The sequence below is a fragment of the Ranitomeya imitator genome, chromosome 2 (genome assembly GCF_032444005.1).
Source record: "Ranitomeya imitator isolate aRanImi1 chromosome 2, aRanImi1.pri, whole genome shotgun sequence".
NCBI classification, from domain to species: Eukaryota; Metazoa; Chordata; class Amphibia; order Anura; family Dendrobatidae; genus Ranitomeya; species Ranitomeya imitator.
The window spans coordinates 30,943,952-30,959,901 of record NC_091283.1 but is presented as its reverse complement, the minus strand read 5'-3'; the positions used below and the strand labels follow the sequence as shown (position 1 = coordinate 30,959,901).

General features: G+C 45.3%; 1 protein-coding gene and 1 long non-coding RNA gene across 3 annotated transcripts in view; one reads left to right on the top strand and one right to left on the bottom strand.

The window, feature by feature from the left end:
• LOC138661577 (uncharacterized) overlaps positions 1-498 on the bottom strand; it is a 33,248-nt gene extending 32,750 nt beyond the window's left edge. Inside the window, exon 1 of the long non-coding RNA XR_011317945.1 lies at positions 329-498. This is a non-coding gene — a long non-coding RNA (uncharacterized lncRNA). The remainder of the gene's footprint in view (positions 1-328) is intronic.
• Positions 499-4,598: 4,100 nt separating this feature from the next.
• Positions 4,599-15,950, top strand: LOC138661566 (oocyte zinc finger protein XlCOF7.1-like). Of its 2 annotated transcripts, XM_069746376.1 has the most exons (8): positions 4,601-4,698; positions 5,448-5,558; positions 5,641-5,823; positions 5,895-6,066; positions 12,385-12,482; positions 12,557-12,665; positions 13,692-14,472; positions 14,586-15,950. In XM_069746376.1, exons 2-7 carry the CDS (start codon positions 5,502-5,504, stop codon positions 14,453-14,455), a joined length of 1,383 nt encoding a protein of 460 aa, XP_069602477.1. In that variant the 5' UTR covers positions 4,601-4,698; positions 5,448-5,501; the 3' UTR covers positions 14,456-14,472; positions 14,586-15,950. The 2 variants fall into 2 exon arrangements, with proteins under 2 accessions (XP_069602476.1, XP_069602477.1); XM_069746375.1 differs by having other exon boundaries at positions 4,599-4,698; positions 13,692-15,950.

Here is a 15,950-nt window from a genome sequence, read left to right as displayed (position 1 = left end):
GAGTTATTACCTCATAAAGGGACACTGGTCAGAATTGCAAAAAACGGCAAGGTCTTTAAGGTCAAAATAGGCTGGGTCATGAAGGGGTTAAACTAACGTGTCCCATGGTTGTCTGGTTTAGACCTGAGGGAGATGACGCCTTGGCACCTCAGGTGCTGCACAGAAATATGCTGCGACCCTGCTCTTCTGAAGCAGGACCCCACAGAAGTGTCTGAGGTCCCACAAAAGGCAGTCTTGGAGGAAGAGGAAGAATGTCCTGCCGGGCGATTGAGTTCACCGAAGATGCTGCTGCCGAGTGGGACAGAAAATCAACTTGGAGTCAACTTACCACCTCCAGTGCCCGGGTCTCACAGTACCTCAGACCCAGGACTGAGCGGGCCGGTACCACGACGCCCCCTAACCGGTGTGCTCAGGATTCCCAGATACAGCAGAAGAGCCAGTAATGCGCGCTGCTGTCGGCTGACCTAGGCTGCCTGTGGGGGATCTGCGAGCCCAAAAGAATCCCACTCCCCCGAGACCTGGAGAGCAAAAAGGCGAGCTCTAGAAAATCAGTGCAGGATGCGCCATTAATGAGGAGACATCGCCATCTGCTGGCCAGCCGAAGTCAGGCGGAACCAAAGTGTGCTGGAAGATTTGCCGGGGGAAGGACCTTGTGTGCTGGACCGGATCAGGTGACCCTCAGTAAGGACTTCCCTGATTTAAAAGCCTCTGTGCCCCAAACCATGAGAGGATTTGGCACCAGGGAAGAGAGCGGTGCAGATGTGCCCCAGAGACATACATACATACATATATATATATATATATATATATATATATATATATATATATATATATATATATATATATATATATATATATATATATATATATCACGGTGGCTTAGTGGTTAGCACTGTAAATATATATGCAGCAAGGTGGCTCAGTGGTTAGCACTGAACATATATATGCAGCATGGTGGCTCAGTGGTAAGCACTGCACATATATATGCAGCATGGTGGCTCAGTGGTAAGCACTGTACATATATATGCAGCATGGTGGCTCAGTGGTAAGCACTGAACATATATGCAGCATGGTGGCTTAGTGGTTAGCACTACATATATATGCAGCATGGTGGCTCAGTGGTAAGCACTGCACATATATATGCTGCATGGTGGCTCAGTGGTAAGCACTGAACATATATGCAGCATGGTGGCTCAGTGGTAAGCACTGCACATATATATGCAGCATGGTGGCTCAGTGGTAAGCACTGAACATATATGCAGCATGGTGGCTTAGTGGTTAGCACTACATATATATGCAGCATGGTGGCTCAGTGGTAAGCACTGTACATATATATGCAGCATGGTGGCTCAGTGGTAAGCACTGTACATATATATATGCAGCATGGTGGCTCAGTGGTAAGCACTGTACATATATATGCGGCATGGTGGCTCAGTGGTTAGCACTGTAAATATATATGTAGCAAGGTGGCTCAGTGGTTAGCACTACATATATATGCAGCATGGTGGCTCAGTGGTTAGCACTACATATATATGCAGCATGGTGGCTCAGTGGTAAGCACTGTACATATATATGCAGCATGGTGGCTCAGTGGTAAGCACTGTACATATATATGCAGCATGGTGGCTCAGTGGTTAGCACTACATATATATGCAGCATGGTGGCTCAGTGGTAAGCACTGCACATATATATGCAGCATGGTCGCTCAGTGGTAAGCACTGCACATATATATGCTGCATGGTGGCTCAGTGGTAAGCACTGTACATATATATGCAGCATGGTGGCTCAGTGGTAAGCACTGCACATATATATGCAGCATGGTGGCTCAGTGGTAAGCACTGTACATATATATGCAGCATGGTGGCTCAGTGGTTAGCACTACATATATATGCAGCATGGTGGCTCAGTGGTAAGCACTGAACATATATGCAGCATGGTGGCTCAGTGGTAAGCACTGTACATATATATGCAGCATGGTGGCTCAGTGGTTAGCACTACATATATATGCTGCATGGTGGCTCAGTGGTAAGCACTGTACATATATATTCAGCATGGTGGCTCAGTGGTAAGCACTGCACATATATATGCTGCATGGTGGCTCAGTGGTAATCACTGAACATATATGCAGCATGGTGGCTTAGTGGTTAGCACTACATATATATGCAGCATGGTGGCTCAGTGGTAAGCACTGCACATATATATGCAGCATGGTGGCTCAGTGGTAAGCACTGCACATATATATGCTGCATGGTGGCTCAGTGGTAATCACTGAACATATATGCAGCATGGTGGCTTAGTGGTTAGCACTACATATATATGCTGCATGGTGGCTCAGTGGTAAGCACTGTACATATATGCAGCATGGTGGCTCAGTGGTAAGCACTGTACATATATATGCAGCATGGTGGCTTAGTGGTTAGCACTACATATATATGCAGCATGGTGGCTCAGTGGTAAGCACTGCACATATATATGCAGCATGGTGGCTCAGTGGTAAGCACTGAACATATATGCAGCATGGTGGCTTAGTGGTTAGCACTACATATATATGCAGCATGGTGGCTCAGTGGTAAGCACTGCACATATATATGCTGCATGGTGGCTCAGTGGTAAGCACTGAACATATATGCAGCATGGTGGCTCAGTGGTAAGCACTGCACATATATATGCAGCATGGTGGCTCAGTGGTAAGCACTGAACATATATGCAGCATGGTGGCTTAGTGGTTAGCACTACATATATATGCAGCATGGTGGCTCAGTGGTAAGCACTGTACATATATATGCAGCATGGTGGCTCAGTGGTAAGCACTGTAGATATATATGCAGCATGGTGGCTCAGTGGTAAGCACTGTACATATATATGCAGCATGGTGGCTCAGTGGTTAGCACTGTAAATATATATGCAGCAAGGTGGCTCAGTGGTTAGCGCTACATATATATGCAGCATGGTGGCTCAGTGGTTAGCACTACATATATATGCAGCATGGTGGCTCAGTGGTAAGCACTGCACATATATATGCAGCATGGTGGCTCAGTGGTAAGCACTGCACATATATATGCTGCATGGTGGCTCAGTGGTAAGCACTGTACATATATATGCAGCATGGTGGCTCAGTGGTTAGCACTACATATATATGCAGCATGGTGGCTCAGTGGTAAGCACTGTACATATATATGCAGCATGGTGGCTCAGTGGTAAGCACTGCACATATATATGCTGCATGGTGGCTCAGTGGTAATCACTGAACATATATGCAGCATGGTGGCTTAGTGGTAAGCACTGCACATATATATGCTGCATGGTGGCTCAGTGGTAAGCACTGCACATATATATGCTGCATGATGGCTCAGTGGTAAGCACTGTACATATATATGCAGCATGGTGGCTCAGTGGTTAGCACTACATATATATGCAGCATGGTGGCTCAGTGGTAAGCACTGCACATATATATGCTGCATGGTGGCTCAGTGGTAAGCACTGTACATATATATGCAGCATGGTGGCTCAGTGGTTAGCACTACATATATATGCAGCATGGTGGCTCAGTGGTAAGCACTGCACATATATATGCAGCATGGTGGCTCAGTGGTAAGCACTGTACATATATATGCAGCATGGTGGCTCAGTGGTTAGCACTACATATATATGCAGCATGGTGACTCAGTGGTAAGCACTGAACATATATGCAGCATGGTGGCTCAGTGGTAAGCACTGTAAATATATATGCAGCATGGTGGCTTAGTGGTTAACCTTGTATGTATATATATATGCAGCATGGTTGCTTAGTGGTTAGCATTGTGTATATATATATATATATATATGTATATATATATATGTATATGTATATATATATATATATATGCAGCACAGTGGCTCAGTGGTTAGCACTGCAGCTTTCGGCTCTGGGATCCTGGGTTCAAATCCCACCAAGGAAGACATCTGCAAGGGCAACATGTTCTCTCCGTGTTTGCGTGGGTTTCCTCTGGGTTCTCCGGTTTCCTCCCACATTCCAAAGCCCTACTGATAGGGAATGTAGACTGTGAGCCCCATCGGGGACAGCGATGATGACGTCTGTAAAGCGCTGCAGAAATAATGGCGCTATATAAGTGAGGAAAATAAAGAAATATTTTTCTCAGGTGTATTGGACGTGAGTGTAAACTCTCAGCTATGATTGTAGATCGCCCGGGTCTCGCTAATGCAAGTCTATGGGAGCGAGAAAGACTCGGCCACCGCACGGAGCATCACTGTGACTAGTGACAACTACGGGCACATTCTGCTTATTTCAGTCCATTGAGCCATTAAATTCAATGGGGAAAATCAGTGAGAAATGTAAAGTCGTACGGATGTCACACGGATACATATTCCAGGCTCCGTCCTGGGACGAAGGATCGGCCAGGACATATAAGATATATGTGTATATACTGTAAGTGGCGGACCCACAGCTATGAGAGGAACGTACTGTGTGTATATATATTCACGCCCCGAGCTCTGACATCACGGTCATGTGATCGGGGGCCGTCACAGCCCCTTTTCTCGCTTCCTCTGTCTATGAATGGTGCTCTGGGGTCCAGGCTCCGCCCCTCACATGGTCACATGACTGTGATGTCACCGCACTCCCCATCTCGCCCCGTCCCTGGCACGCTGCGGTCAGTCTGCGCCGAGTACCTGTGATATCGGTTCTCTCCGGACCTCCAGGTAATGGCGCTTGCCCCGCAGCTCCGGTCCCTGCTGGTGTTTTATAGGCCGCGGTCACACGCTCAGTATTTGGTCAGTATTTTACATCAGTATTTATAAGCCAAAACCAGGAGTGGGTGATAAATGCAGAAGTGGTGACGGGTCTCTATTATACTTTTCCCCTGATACTGAGGTACAAGCCCTCGCCCGACACTCACCGTGTGCACACGGCCTGAAGACTCGCTGTGGATTCTGACTGATGGCGATGCCTGCGCTCCTCGTATATACGGCCTCGTTCAGACCTCGCAGATTTATCTTGTATAGTGTTTGGGCCGGGTCTCTGTTTTTACCATCAGAGTTTCATTGGATTTTATTTTTTGCGTCTGAGAAGTTTTTTTTTCAAACGATCAGACGGCGCTGAAAGAATCCGAGCCGCTGGGACTTGAACATATTTTTTGAGCACCCCAATCACTCGATTAGCACATGAGCATGCTCAGATAACACCTTATCCCAGCACGCTCGCTCATCACTGATGACCCCTGCGGACCGACTCTTACCGTACAGCTCCTCTTTTGGTTCGCCGGGCTGGGGCCACACCATCATGGCGGGATGACGCACACACAACGTCGCACCGGCCCAGCTAATCAAAGAGGAGCTGCAGATTCCACCAAGTAGAAGTCGGTCCAAACCAACGGCCACTGGACCGAGGTCCTGAGAACCGATTCTCTCATCCTCAGTCTTGAGATTTTCTTATTTTTCTTCCTCTCTAGGAGTCTCCCCCTCCCCCACTGACGTTTCCCAATAATTTGCTGATTGCCTACACAATGGCGGAGCAGATATTGGACCTGACGCTGGAGATCATCTACCTGCTGACCGGAGAGGTGAGGGCCGATGGGAACGGCAATGTTCTTGTGTGCAACAATGGTGGAGAGGTGATAATTACCAGCGTCTCTCCGTACACAGGATTATGTGATGGTGAAGAAGTCTGTGACAACCGGCTCCAAGCCCCAAGGATCAGGAAGACGGAGGAGCAAGAGCCTAAGCGCCATCATGGTGCCTCCACCGCCATCACTGATGCATCCAGGAGACCACGAGCAGAAGATCGTGGAGATCACCAATAAGATCCTGCAGGTGGTGACCGGAGAGGTGAGCGCTGCCGGGAACGCCGGGACCTTATATAATGTGTCTGGGTGATGACGGGACCATTGTGTTGTCAGGTCCCTGTGAGGTGTCAGGACGTCACCGTCTATCTCTCCATGGAGGAGTGGGAGTATATGGAAGGACACAAGGACCAGTACAAGGACGTCCTGATGGAGGACCCCCGGCCCCTCACACCATCGCGAAGAGCAGACGTGCGAGAAGAAAGTAGTCTTGTGAATCACAAAAAAAGTAGGAATTTATGTTTTTATAGTTTTAAGACTGAGACAAGTCAACCTATAACCTCACATATCGATCCAGAGGAAGGCAAAACTCTTGAGGCAAAAACTAATTGCTCCATATTAAGGGAAATATTCCTTATCAACTCCACATACGGCAATCGGACTAGTTCCCTGGATTAACGTTCCATCAAAAGATCCAGTGTCCATTACCTTTAATATTTTATTTTTCAGGAAGGCATCCAGGCTCTCCTTGAATCTGTTTGGTAAATCAACCATTATAACATCACGTGTCAGAAGGTTCCATAGACTCACCACTCATACAGCAAAGAATCCATAGCCCCACCGCTCGTACAGTAAAGAATCATAGTCTCACTGCTATTACAGTAAAGAATCCATAGTCTCACCGCTCGTACAGTAAAGAATCCATAGTCTCACCGCTCGTACAGTAAAGAATCCATAGTCTAACCGTTCATATAGTAAAGAATCCATAGTCTCTTTACTCGTACAGTAAAGAATCCATAGCCTCACTGCTCATACAGTAAAGAATCCATAGCTTCACTGCTTGTACAGTAAAGAATCCATAGTCTCTCTGCTCATACAGTAAAGAATCCATAGTCTCTCTGCTCGTACAGTAAAGAATCCATAGTGTCACTGCTCGTGCAGTAAAGAATCCATAGTCTCTCTGCTCATACAGTAAAGAATCCATAGCCTCACTGCTCGTACAGTAAATCCATAGCTTCACTGCTTGTACAGTAAAGAATCCATAGTCTCTCTGCTCATACAGTAAAGAATCCATAGCTTCATTGCTCGTACAGTAAAGAATCCATAGCCTCACTGCTCGTACAGTAAAGAATCCATAGTCTCACTGCCCTTACAGTAAAGAATCCATAGTCTCACTGCCCTTACAGTAAATAATCCATAGTCTCACTACCCTTATAGTAAATAATCTGTAGTCTCACCGCTCGCACAGTAAAGAATCCATAGTCTCTCTGCTTGTACAGTAAAGAACTTATAGTCTCTCTGCTTGTACAGTAAAGAATCACCATTTTCTGTTGGTTAAATCTTTTTACTATAGGCATAGAGGATACCAGGAAAGAGAAGGAGATCCAGCTCAACGAAATAGTGAAAAATCCATAATTTATTTCACTTAAAATATAGTGAAAGGACAAAACATCAGCATACAAAAAAATTAAAACCAAGGTCAACGCGTTTCCGGTGACTAAAGGAGGATACCCCCTTGTCACTATCCCTGGCCAAGGTGTAAAAAGCACATTATACAGATCTATACTGTCCCCTCATACTATACTTGTACATTGTAATAAGACCGCCCTCATCCTTCATCTTTCCAAACTGAATAACCCCAAGTCTGATTACCCGTCTTCTGCAGTTCATACATTTCCTTAAAGGGAACTTGTCGCCAGGTTTGGCCGATATGAGATACGACCACCACCTTTTCGGGCTGATATACAGCATTCTATAATGCGCTATATCTGCCCCCAACCCCACCTGCAAGACCAGAAAAAGAACTTGTATTATACTCGCCTGTGGGGCTGTCCAGTCTGATGGTTTTTGGTGGTCTTGGCACCGGGAAAGGTCAGAGAGCCCCGACGCATGCGCACTATACTACTTTACTCTGCCCTCTCAGGGCACAGAAGTACGCCTGTGCAGGAGCGCGATGTTGGGGAGACTGTGGATGATGTAAGGACGCATCATCCACACGAAGCAAGGAGGACGGCATCACAAGAAGAAGTGAAGTGCCAGACCAAGAACATAGACACCCCTGGGCAGGGCTGGTTTTAGGCAAAGTGGGGCCCTAGGCAAAGTTTAACCCCTTCACGACATGCGCCGTACTAGTACTGCGCATGCCGTGTCACCCCCTTTGATGTGGGCTCCGGCGGTGAGCCCACATCAAAATCGCGACATGTCAGCTGTTTTGTACAGCTGACATGTGCGCGCAATAGCGGCGGCTGAAATCGCTATTCACCCGCCGCTATTAACCTGTTAAATGCCGCTGTCAAACACAGACAGCGGCATTTAACTACCGCATCCGGCCTGGCGGCCGTAAATGACGTCATCGCCGACCACCGTCACATGATCGGGGGTCGGCGAGGCATCAGGAAGGTAACCATAGAGGTCCTTGAGACCTCTATGGTTACTGATGCAGGCCTGCTGTGAGCGCCACCTTGTGGCCGGCGCTTACAGCACACCTGCATTTCAGCTACATAGCAACGATCTGATGATCGCTGCTATGTAGCAGAGCCGATCAAGTGGTGCCAGCTTCTAGCCTCCCATGGAGGCTATTGAAGCATGGCACAAGTAAAAAAAAAAATGTTTTTAAAAATATGAAAAAAATATAAAAAATATAAAAGTTTAAATCGCCCCCCTTTCGCCCCATCCTAAATAAAACAATAAAAAAAAATCAAACATACACATATTTGGTATCGCCGTGTTCAGAATCGCCCGATCTATCAATTAAAAAAAAGCAGTAACCTGATCGCTAAACGGCGTAGCGAGAAAAAAATCCGAAACGCCAGAATTACGTTTTTTTGCTCGCCGCGACATTGCATTAAAATGCAATAACGGGCGATCAAAAGAACATATCTGCGCAAAAATGGTATCATTAAAAACATCAGCTCGGCACGCAAAAAATAAGCCCTCACCCGACCCCAGATCACGAAAAATGGAGACGCTACGGGTATCGGAAAATGGCACTTTTTTTTTTTTTTAGCAAAGTTTTGAATTTTTTTTCACCACTCAGATAAAAAATAACCTAGTCATGTTAGGTGTCTACGAACTCGTACTGACCTGGAGAATCATAATGGCAGGTTAGTGTTAGCATTTAGTGAACCTAGCAAAAAAGCCAAACAAAAAACAAGTGTGGGATTGCACTTTTTTTGCAATTTCACCGCACTTGGAATTTTTTTCCCGTTTTCTAGTAAAAGACATGGTAAAACCAATGGTGTTGTTCAAAAGTACAACTTGTCCCGCAAAAAATAAGCCCTCACATGACCATATTGACGGAAAAATAAAAAAGTTATGGCTCAGGGAAGGAGGGAAGTGAAAAACTAAAACGCAAAAATGAAAAAGGGCCGCGACTTGAAGGGGTTAAAATGTGGCCCCAAATGCTGACATATTGCACATCACAAAGAAGCATTTTGGTTGTATTTACTTGCGCTGATTTCAGGCCGCTAAACGAGTGTGATCGACAATACTGAAGTCATTGGACGCTTGTTTCCTGGCCTCTTTCCACCAGCTGAGAAAGAATGATGGGGACAGAACGATCACTAATAGATCACTAACAGATCCCCATACAGTATCATGTTATCAGCAGCACATCTACAGTTTACACGGCGATGTGCTGCTGAGAACAATGATTTTTATTCCGGCATAAACAATCCAATCACCCAATGAATATGCTGCATTTTGCTTGTTTAGTATAATACACCCCATACTCCTCCATATATTATAATGTGCACCACAGTCCTCCATATTGTAAAATGCACACCCCATAGTCCTCCATATAATATAATGTGCCCCATAGTCCTCCATATAGTATAATACACTCCTCATAATCCTCCATATAGTATTATACACTTCCCATAGTCCTCCATATAGTATAATACACTCCTCATAGTCCTCCATATATTAAAATATACTCCTCAGTCCTCCATATAGCATAATACACTCCTCCCAGTGCTCCATATAGTATAATGCACCGCCATAGTCATCCATGTAGCACAATTCACTTCCCATAGTATAATGCACCCCATAGTTCTTCATATAGTATAATGTATTCCCTATAGTCCTCGATACAGTATAATGCAGCCCACATATAGTATAATGCAGCCACCCCACAGAGTATAATGCAGCCCTCCCACAGAGTATAAATGTAACCCCCCCACAGAGTATAATGTAACCTCCCCATAGAATATAATGTAGCCCCCCATATAGTATATTGTAGCCCCCTCATAGAGTATGATGCAATCACCCCTCATAGAATATAAATATAATACAGCCCCCCTACATTATATTCTATGGGGGGGGGCTGTATTATATTTATCAAAGAGTATGATGCAATCATCCCTTATAAAATCTAATAAAGCCCCCCACAGAATATAATGCAGCCCCCCATAGTATATAACACAGCCTCCTCCATAGAATATAATGTACCCCCCAAATATATGTCACATAGTATATACCACAGCCTCCCCCAAAGATAACAATATCCCCATAGTATATAGCACAGCCCACACAGTAGTATATAGAACAGCCCACACAGTAGTGTATAGAACAGCCCACACAGTAGTGTATAGCACTGCCCACACAATAGTATACAGCACAGCCCACACAGTAGTATACAGCACAGCCCACACAGTAGTATACAGTACAGCCCACACAGTAGTATACAGCACAGCCCACACAGTAGTATACAGCACAGCCCACACAGTAGTATACAGCACAGCCCACACAGTAGTATACAGCACAGCCCACACGGTAGTATACAGCACAGCCCACACAGTAGTATACAGCACTACCCACACAGTAATATATAGCACAGCCCACACAGTAGTATACAGCACAGCCCACACAGTAGTATACAGCACTGCCCACACAGTAGTATATAGCACAGCCCACACAGTAGTATATAGCACAGCCCACATCCCCCCTTCCCTCCCTTCCCGAGAATGGCCCCACAGTCCAGTAAATTAAAAAAAAAACACAAGCTCCTCACCTCTCCATGTGCCCGCGATGCTCCCTGCTCCTGTCTCGGCAGCTGCCGCAGCACTGCCTGGCACACAGTGAGTGCACGCGCACCCGCAGTGTCAGAGGCAGAGCGAGGAATGATGGGAGAGAGAGCGTCATTGCATTCAACTGTACTGGCAGACACCGGTATAGCTCAATGCGTTGGGGGAGTCGGCGCTGGCAGCAGGCGGGTCCCCCTGCCTCACAGGGGCCCCATAGCGGCTGCATGACTTGCCGCTAGCTGGGGGCCCCTGGGGGAGCGGGGGCCCCAGGCAGCTGCCTAGTTTGCCTGCCCTTAACGCCGGCCCTGCCCCTCGGACTGGACCACCCCGCAGGTGAGTATAATGAAAGTAATTCTTCTTGTCTTGTAGGTCGAGTTGGAGCAGAAATTCAGCTTTATAGAATGCTGTATATCAGGCCTGAAAGATGATGGCCGCAACTCATATCGACCTAACTTGGGGACAGGTTCCTTTAATAACTTTGGTTTCTCTCCTTTGCTCGCGCTCTCGCTCAGCTATGTCCTTATTGTACCCAGTATCTAAGTGTGGCCGCATCAGTGACTTATACAGAGAAAGTTGAGTTTGCCGTCCACCCAAACGCCCAATTCTTTTTCAAATCCAAGGCAGATATTGAAATTCTGCTTTGTATTTCCTCTACAAGGTCATTAATTAAAAGGAGAGGGCCCAATACTGACCCATGTAGTAGTTTTCTGTGACCCCCTCCAATACTGACCCCTGTGGCACCTGTTTTCTGTGACCCCTCCAATACTGACCCCTGTCTTACTCTTTTCTGTGACCCCCTCCAATATTGACCCCTGTGGCACCTTACTGTTTTCCGTGACCCCTCCAATACTGACCCCTGTAGTACTCTTTTCTGTGCCCCGTGCCAATACTGACCCCTGTAGTACTGTTTTCCGTGACCCCTCTAATACTGACCCCTATAGTACTGTTTTCCGTGACCCCTCCAATACTGACCCCGTAGTACTCTTTTCTGTGCCCCCGCGCCAATAATGACCCCTGTAGAACTGTTTTGTGACCCCTCCAATACTGACCCCTGTAGTACTTTTTCTATGACCCCCTCCAATACTGACCCCTGTAGTACTTTTCTGTTTTCCGTGACCCCTCCAATACTGACCCCTGTAGTACTTTTCTGTGCCCCATGCCAATAATGACCTCTGTAGTACTGTTTTCCATGACCCCTCCAATACTGACCTATAGTACTGTTTTCCGAGACCCCTCCAATACTGACCCCTATAGTACTGTTTTCTGTGACCCCCTCAAATACTGACCCCTGTAGTACTGTTTTCTGTGACCCCTCCAATACTGACCCCTATAGTACTCTTTTCTGTGACCCCCTCCAATACTGACACCGTAGTACTCTTTTCTGTGCCCCCGCCCCAATACGGACCCCTGTAGTACTCTTTTTCCGTGACCCCTCCAATACTGACCCCTGTAGTACTCTTTTTCTATGACCACTCCAATACTGACCCCTGTGGCACCTGTTTTCTGTGACCCCTCTAATACTGACTCCTATAGTAATTTTTTTCTGTGCCTCCCTCCAATACGGACTCTACTTGTTCTTACAGATGCCCCAGATAATAGTCGCTTACCAGAAAGTTGTCCCCGTCCTCTTTCTCCTCAGGAAGATCTGGAGAAAAATCTTAAGGTCCAACAAGTTGAGCGGGTATGAGGACGTAAGAGCCACCAGCAGACACCGCTACATTATGCTGGATCTCATTTAGTGCATTTTCGTTGTAGGTCGACGACCTGATTATTGTCAAAGTGGAAGAGATGGAGGGAGACGAGGAGTATTACAGAAGTGACGACCCGAAGAGGGAAGAGGAAACTCTGACTAATATCATCACAGGTGAGTAACCGGCCAGGAGAGCAGAGCCACATTCACAGAGGAAGCAGTGAGTAATAACCAGCCAGGAGAGAAGAGCCACATTCACAGAGGAAGCGATCTGATATTCTCCATCCTGTTCCATCACTACAGTCCATAGCTTTGTCCACAATATTGTCATTCTTTAGTCTGACACCTACATTACCTCACTCCTCAGAATTCTTTGGAATTTAATGAAAAGTAGGTAAATGATTAAAACCATTCTTCAGTCCTTAAAGGGATCCTGTCAGCAGGTTTTCCCAACATAAACAAGTGCCACCTCCTTTAGTACTGCAATCCAGCTATTTGGATTTTTAGGCCCCTATCTCCCTCTGCATAGCCAAAATATACCATTTATAATTTTCCCACAACTTATGTTAATTGGTATTTTGTGTGTTGCTGGTCTTTGTCTGGCAGCTCCTCTATTCCCACAATGGCATCCTCCTGCCTTAATTTATGTGGATGTTGTACCCTTCGTTATCCATAAAGAGAAGGGCCTAATACTGACCCCTACGTCATCCACTGTAAATATTGTACCTTCACTGGTGATTTGGCTCTGATACTATGGGTGCATGCGCATCTGTAGGGCAGAGCCATGTGTGCCTGCGCAGACCTGTGCTTCTACTCCGTAGGTGCGAAATTTATAGTACTGTGCAGATTATGTAAAAGTCAGTATTGGGCCCTCTTCTTTTAATATATTTGTTAGTGACCTCGTATAGCAGTGCTCTCTATATACAGATGGCTGTACAAGAGGCATTAAAGGCGGTGGCTTTAGTTTATACTGGGAATACCTGAAAGGTTCCCGTTGAAGCTTTATCCTCAATTATTTAATATTTTCTGCAATTGATCTGCAGAACATTTGGCACAGATCTTTAATGTATCTTATCTGTAAGTAGAAAAAAAATCATCCAGCCTGACAAAACTGATCATGACTATATTATATGCCTTTACATCTGTAATGTCCACCCACCGAATTTTTTATAAGAAAACATATGTCTTTATTCCCAATAGATGTTCCTCCAAAATTCCAGTGGAGCAATCTTCCTTCTCATTTTGGATGTAATAGTCATGAGGAACACTTTATTGCCCCAAGTCTACCATCAGTCACCCACAGAAGAGGTCCATCATCTCATCCCACCTCTAGCAGGAGGCCACGTGTTCAATCACTAAGTACTTGTCAATTTGTATGTCCAGAATGTGGAAAACTTTTTATATCTCAATCAAAACTTGTCCGACACCAGTATATTCACACAGGAGAGAAGCCATTCACCTGTCAAGAATGTGAAAAAAGCTTCAAAGATAAAAGACATCTTCTTGATCATCTGAAAATTCACACCCAAGAAAAGCCACATGCCTGTCCGGAATGTGACAAATGCTTTTCCTATAAATCGAACCTTGTAATCCATCAGAGAATCCACACCAAGGAGAAGCCATTTTCTTGCACAGAATGTGCGAAATGTTTTGTATCCAATTCAAAACTTATCAGACACCGGAGAAGTCACACGGGGGAGAGGCCATTTTCATGTACGGAATGTGAGAAAAGTTTCTCCTACAAATCAAATCTGGTCATACATCAGAGAACACACACAGGAGAGAAGCCGTACTCCTGTCCGGAATGTAGGAAATGTTTTGTATCTAATTCCAAACTTGTCAGACACAAGAGAATTCACGTCGGGGATAAACCTTTCTCATGTCCAGATTGTGAAAAATGTTTTGCCAGGAAAATAGGTCTAGTCAGACATCAGAAAAGTAATCACATGGGAGAGAAGCCGTAATCCTGTCCAGCAAGCAGGTGAGCAGACTCCTAGACTTCAGAGAATTCATGCAGTTAGAAGTTTAGAATATGGAAAATTACTTCTTTTCATTTGAGAATTTGAGATTTTTCTCCCTAAACACATTTTTTAGGTGATACATTTATGATCGCTGATGGTCTCTTCAGAATTGGGATCCCAAAGCCCCCTGCAAGAATGGCTGCTCATAATTTCTGATCTTTACTGCTCCATTTGAACCTTTCTGGGTCTAAGTAATCTGATGTGACGAGATGGCCTGTGCTCATCCAAGGTGGTAAAGGATGTGGGGTGAGATAAAATATGGGATTAGTCTCCGACAGCATATCAAAGGCAGTGATATTATGTGGCAAATGAAGCATTTGAGTCTGTATAAAATTGATAGCATACGTTCAGTTTAATATGGGTCGATCTTGCCAAGGATGGTGCTTGCGCCAAAGTCCTTACCACTGTTTATATTTCAAACTCTTTATTGCTAGATCACTAGGATCTAAGGTTGTCGAAGAGGTAGGATTAAATAACTCTCCTCTATGCCATAACTGCTGGGGTCATAGATTATCCTTTAGATGCCTTGGCCATTGGAGTGTGGCATATGAAGTGTTTAGCAGAAGGAGGCTTCCTCAGTAACCCCAGGAAGTTGGTATGACAGCCAGAAGTATAACAACAGTCCCCACGGCTGTAATTTTAGTATTCCTAACAGGATGCCAGAGCAACATAGAGGAATCAGAGTTTACCCTTAAGATGCCTTGGTCTTTGGAGGCTGTGACATCTAAGGTGTTTAGCAGAAGGAGGAGGCTTCCTCAGTCACCCATGAAGTTGGAAGGGCATCCAGGAATATAACAACAGTCCCTTGGCTGTAATTTTAGTACTCCAAACAGGATGCCAGAGTAGCACTGAAAAAAATCAGATATTACCCTTTAGATGCCTTGGGCATTGGAGGCTGTGGCATCTAAGGTGTTTTGCAGGAGGAGAAGGCTTCCTCAGTCACCCATAAGTTGGTAGGGTAGCCAGGAATGTAAATTTCCTTGGCTGTACTTTTAGAACTCTTAACAGGATGCCAGAGTAACACAGAGGAATCAGAGATTACCCTTTAGATGCCTTGGTCATTGGAGGCTGTGGCATCTAAGGTGTTTTGCAGGAGGAGAAGGCTTCCTCAGTCACCCATCAAGTTGGTAAGACAGCCAAGAGTCTATAAAACAGCCCCCCGAGCGGTAATTTTTGTACCCCTCATTAAAATGCCAGAGTAACACTGACACACAATATGAACATACCACAGGGAATTTATACGAGTGATCAAAAGCCGGCACGGTCTACACTACGTGATGAAATAAATATGCAAAATAGACATAAGCACAATAGTAATGAGCAGAAGTATAAAATAATCTTATTTAACCCCCTACAATACAAAAATCAGTCAGAATTGCTGTTTTGTTCTACTCTTCCCACCTCGCAAAGCAGGAATAAAATTTGCTGAAAAAAGTTA

What these genes read in the sequence shown, in the direction of transcription:
- LOC138661566 (XM_069746375.1), top strand. Translation starts at nt 5,502, where the DNA reads ATGGCGGAGCAGATATTGGACCTGACGCTGGAGATCATCTACCTGCTG. An exon ending in TCTTGTGAATCACAAAAAAA is followed by an intron (nt 6,067 to 12,384) that starts GTAGGAATTTAT and finishes TTGTTCTTACAG; the next exon opens with ATGCCCCAGATAATAGTCGC. An exon ending in AGGTCCAACAAGTTGAGCGG is followed by an intron (nt 12,483 to 12,556) that starts GTATGAGGACGT and finishes TTTTCGTTGTAG; the next exon opens with GTCGACGACCTGATTATTGT.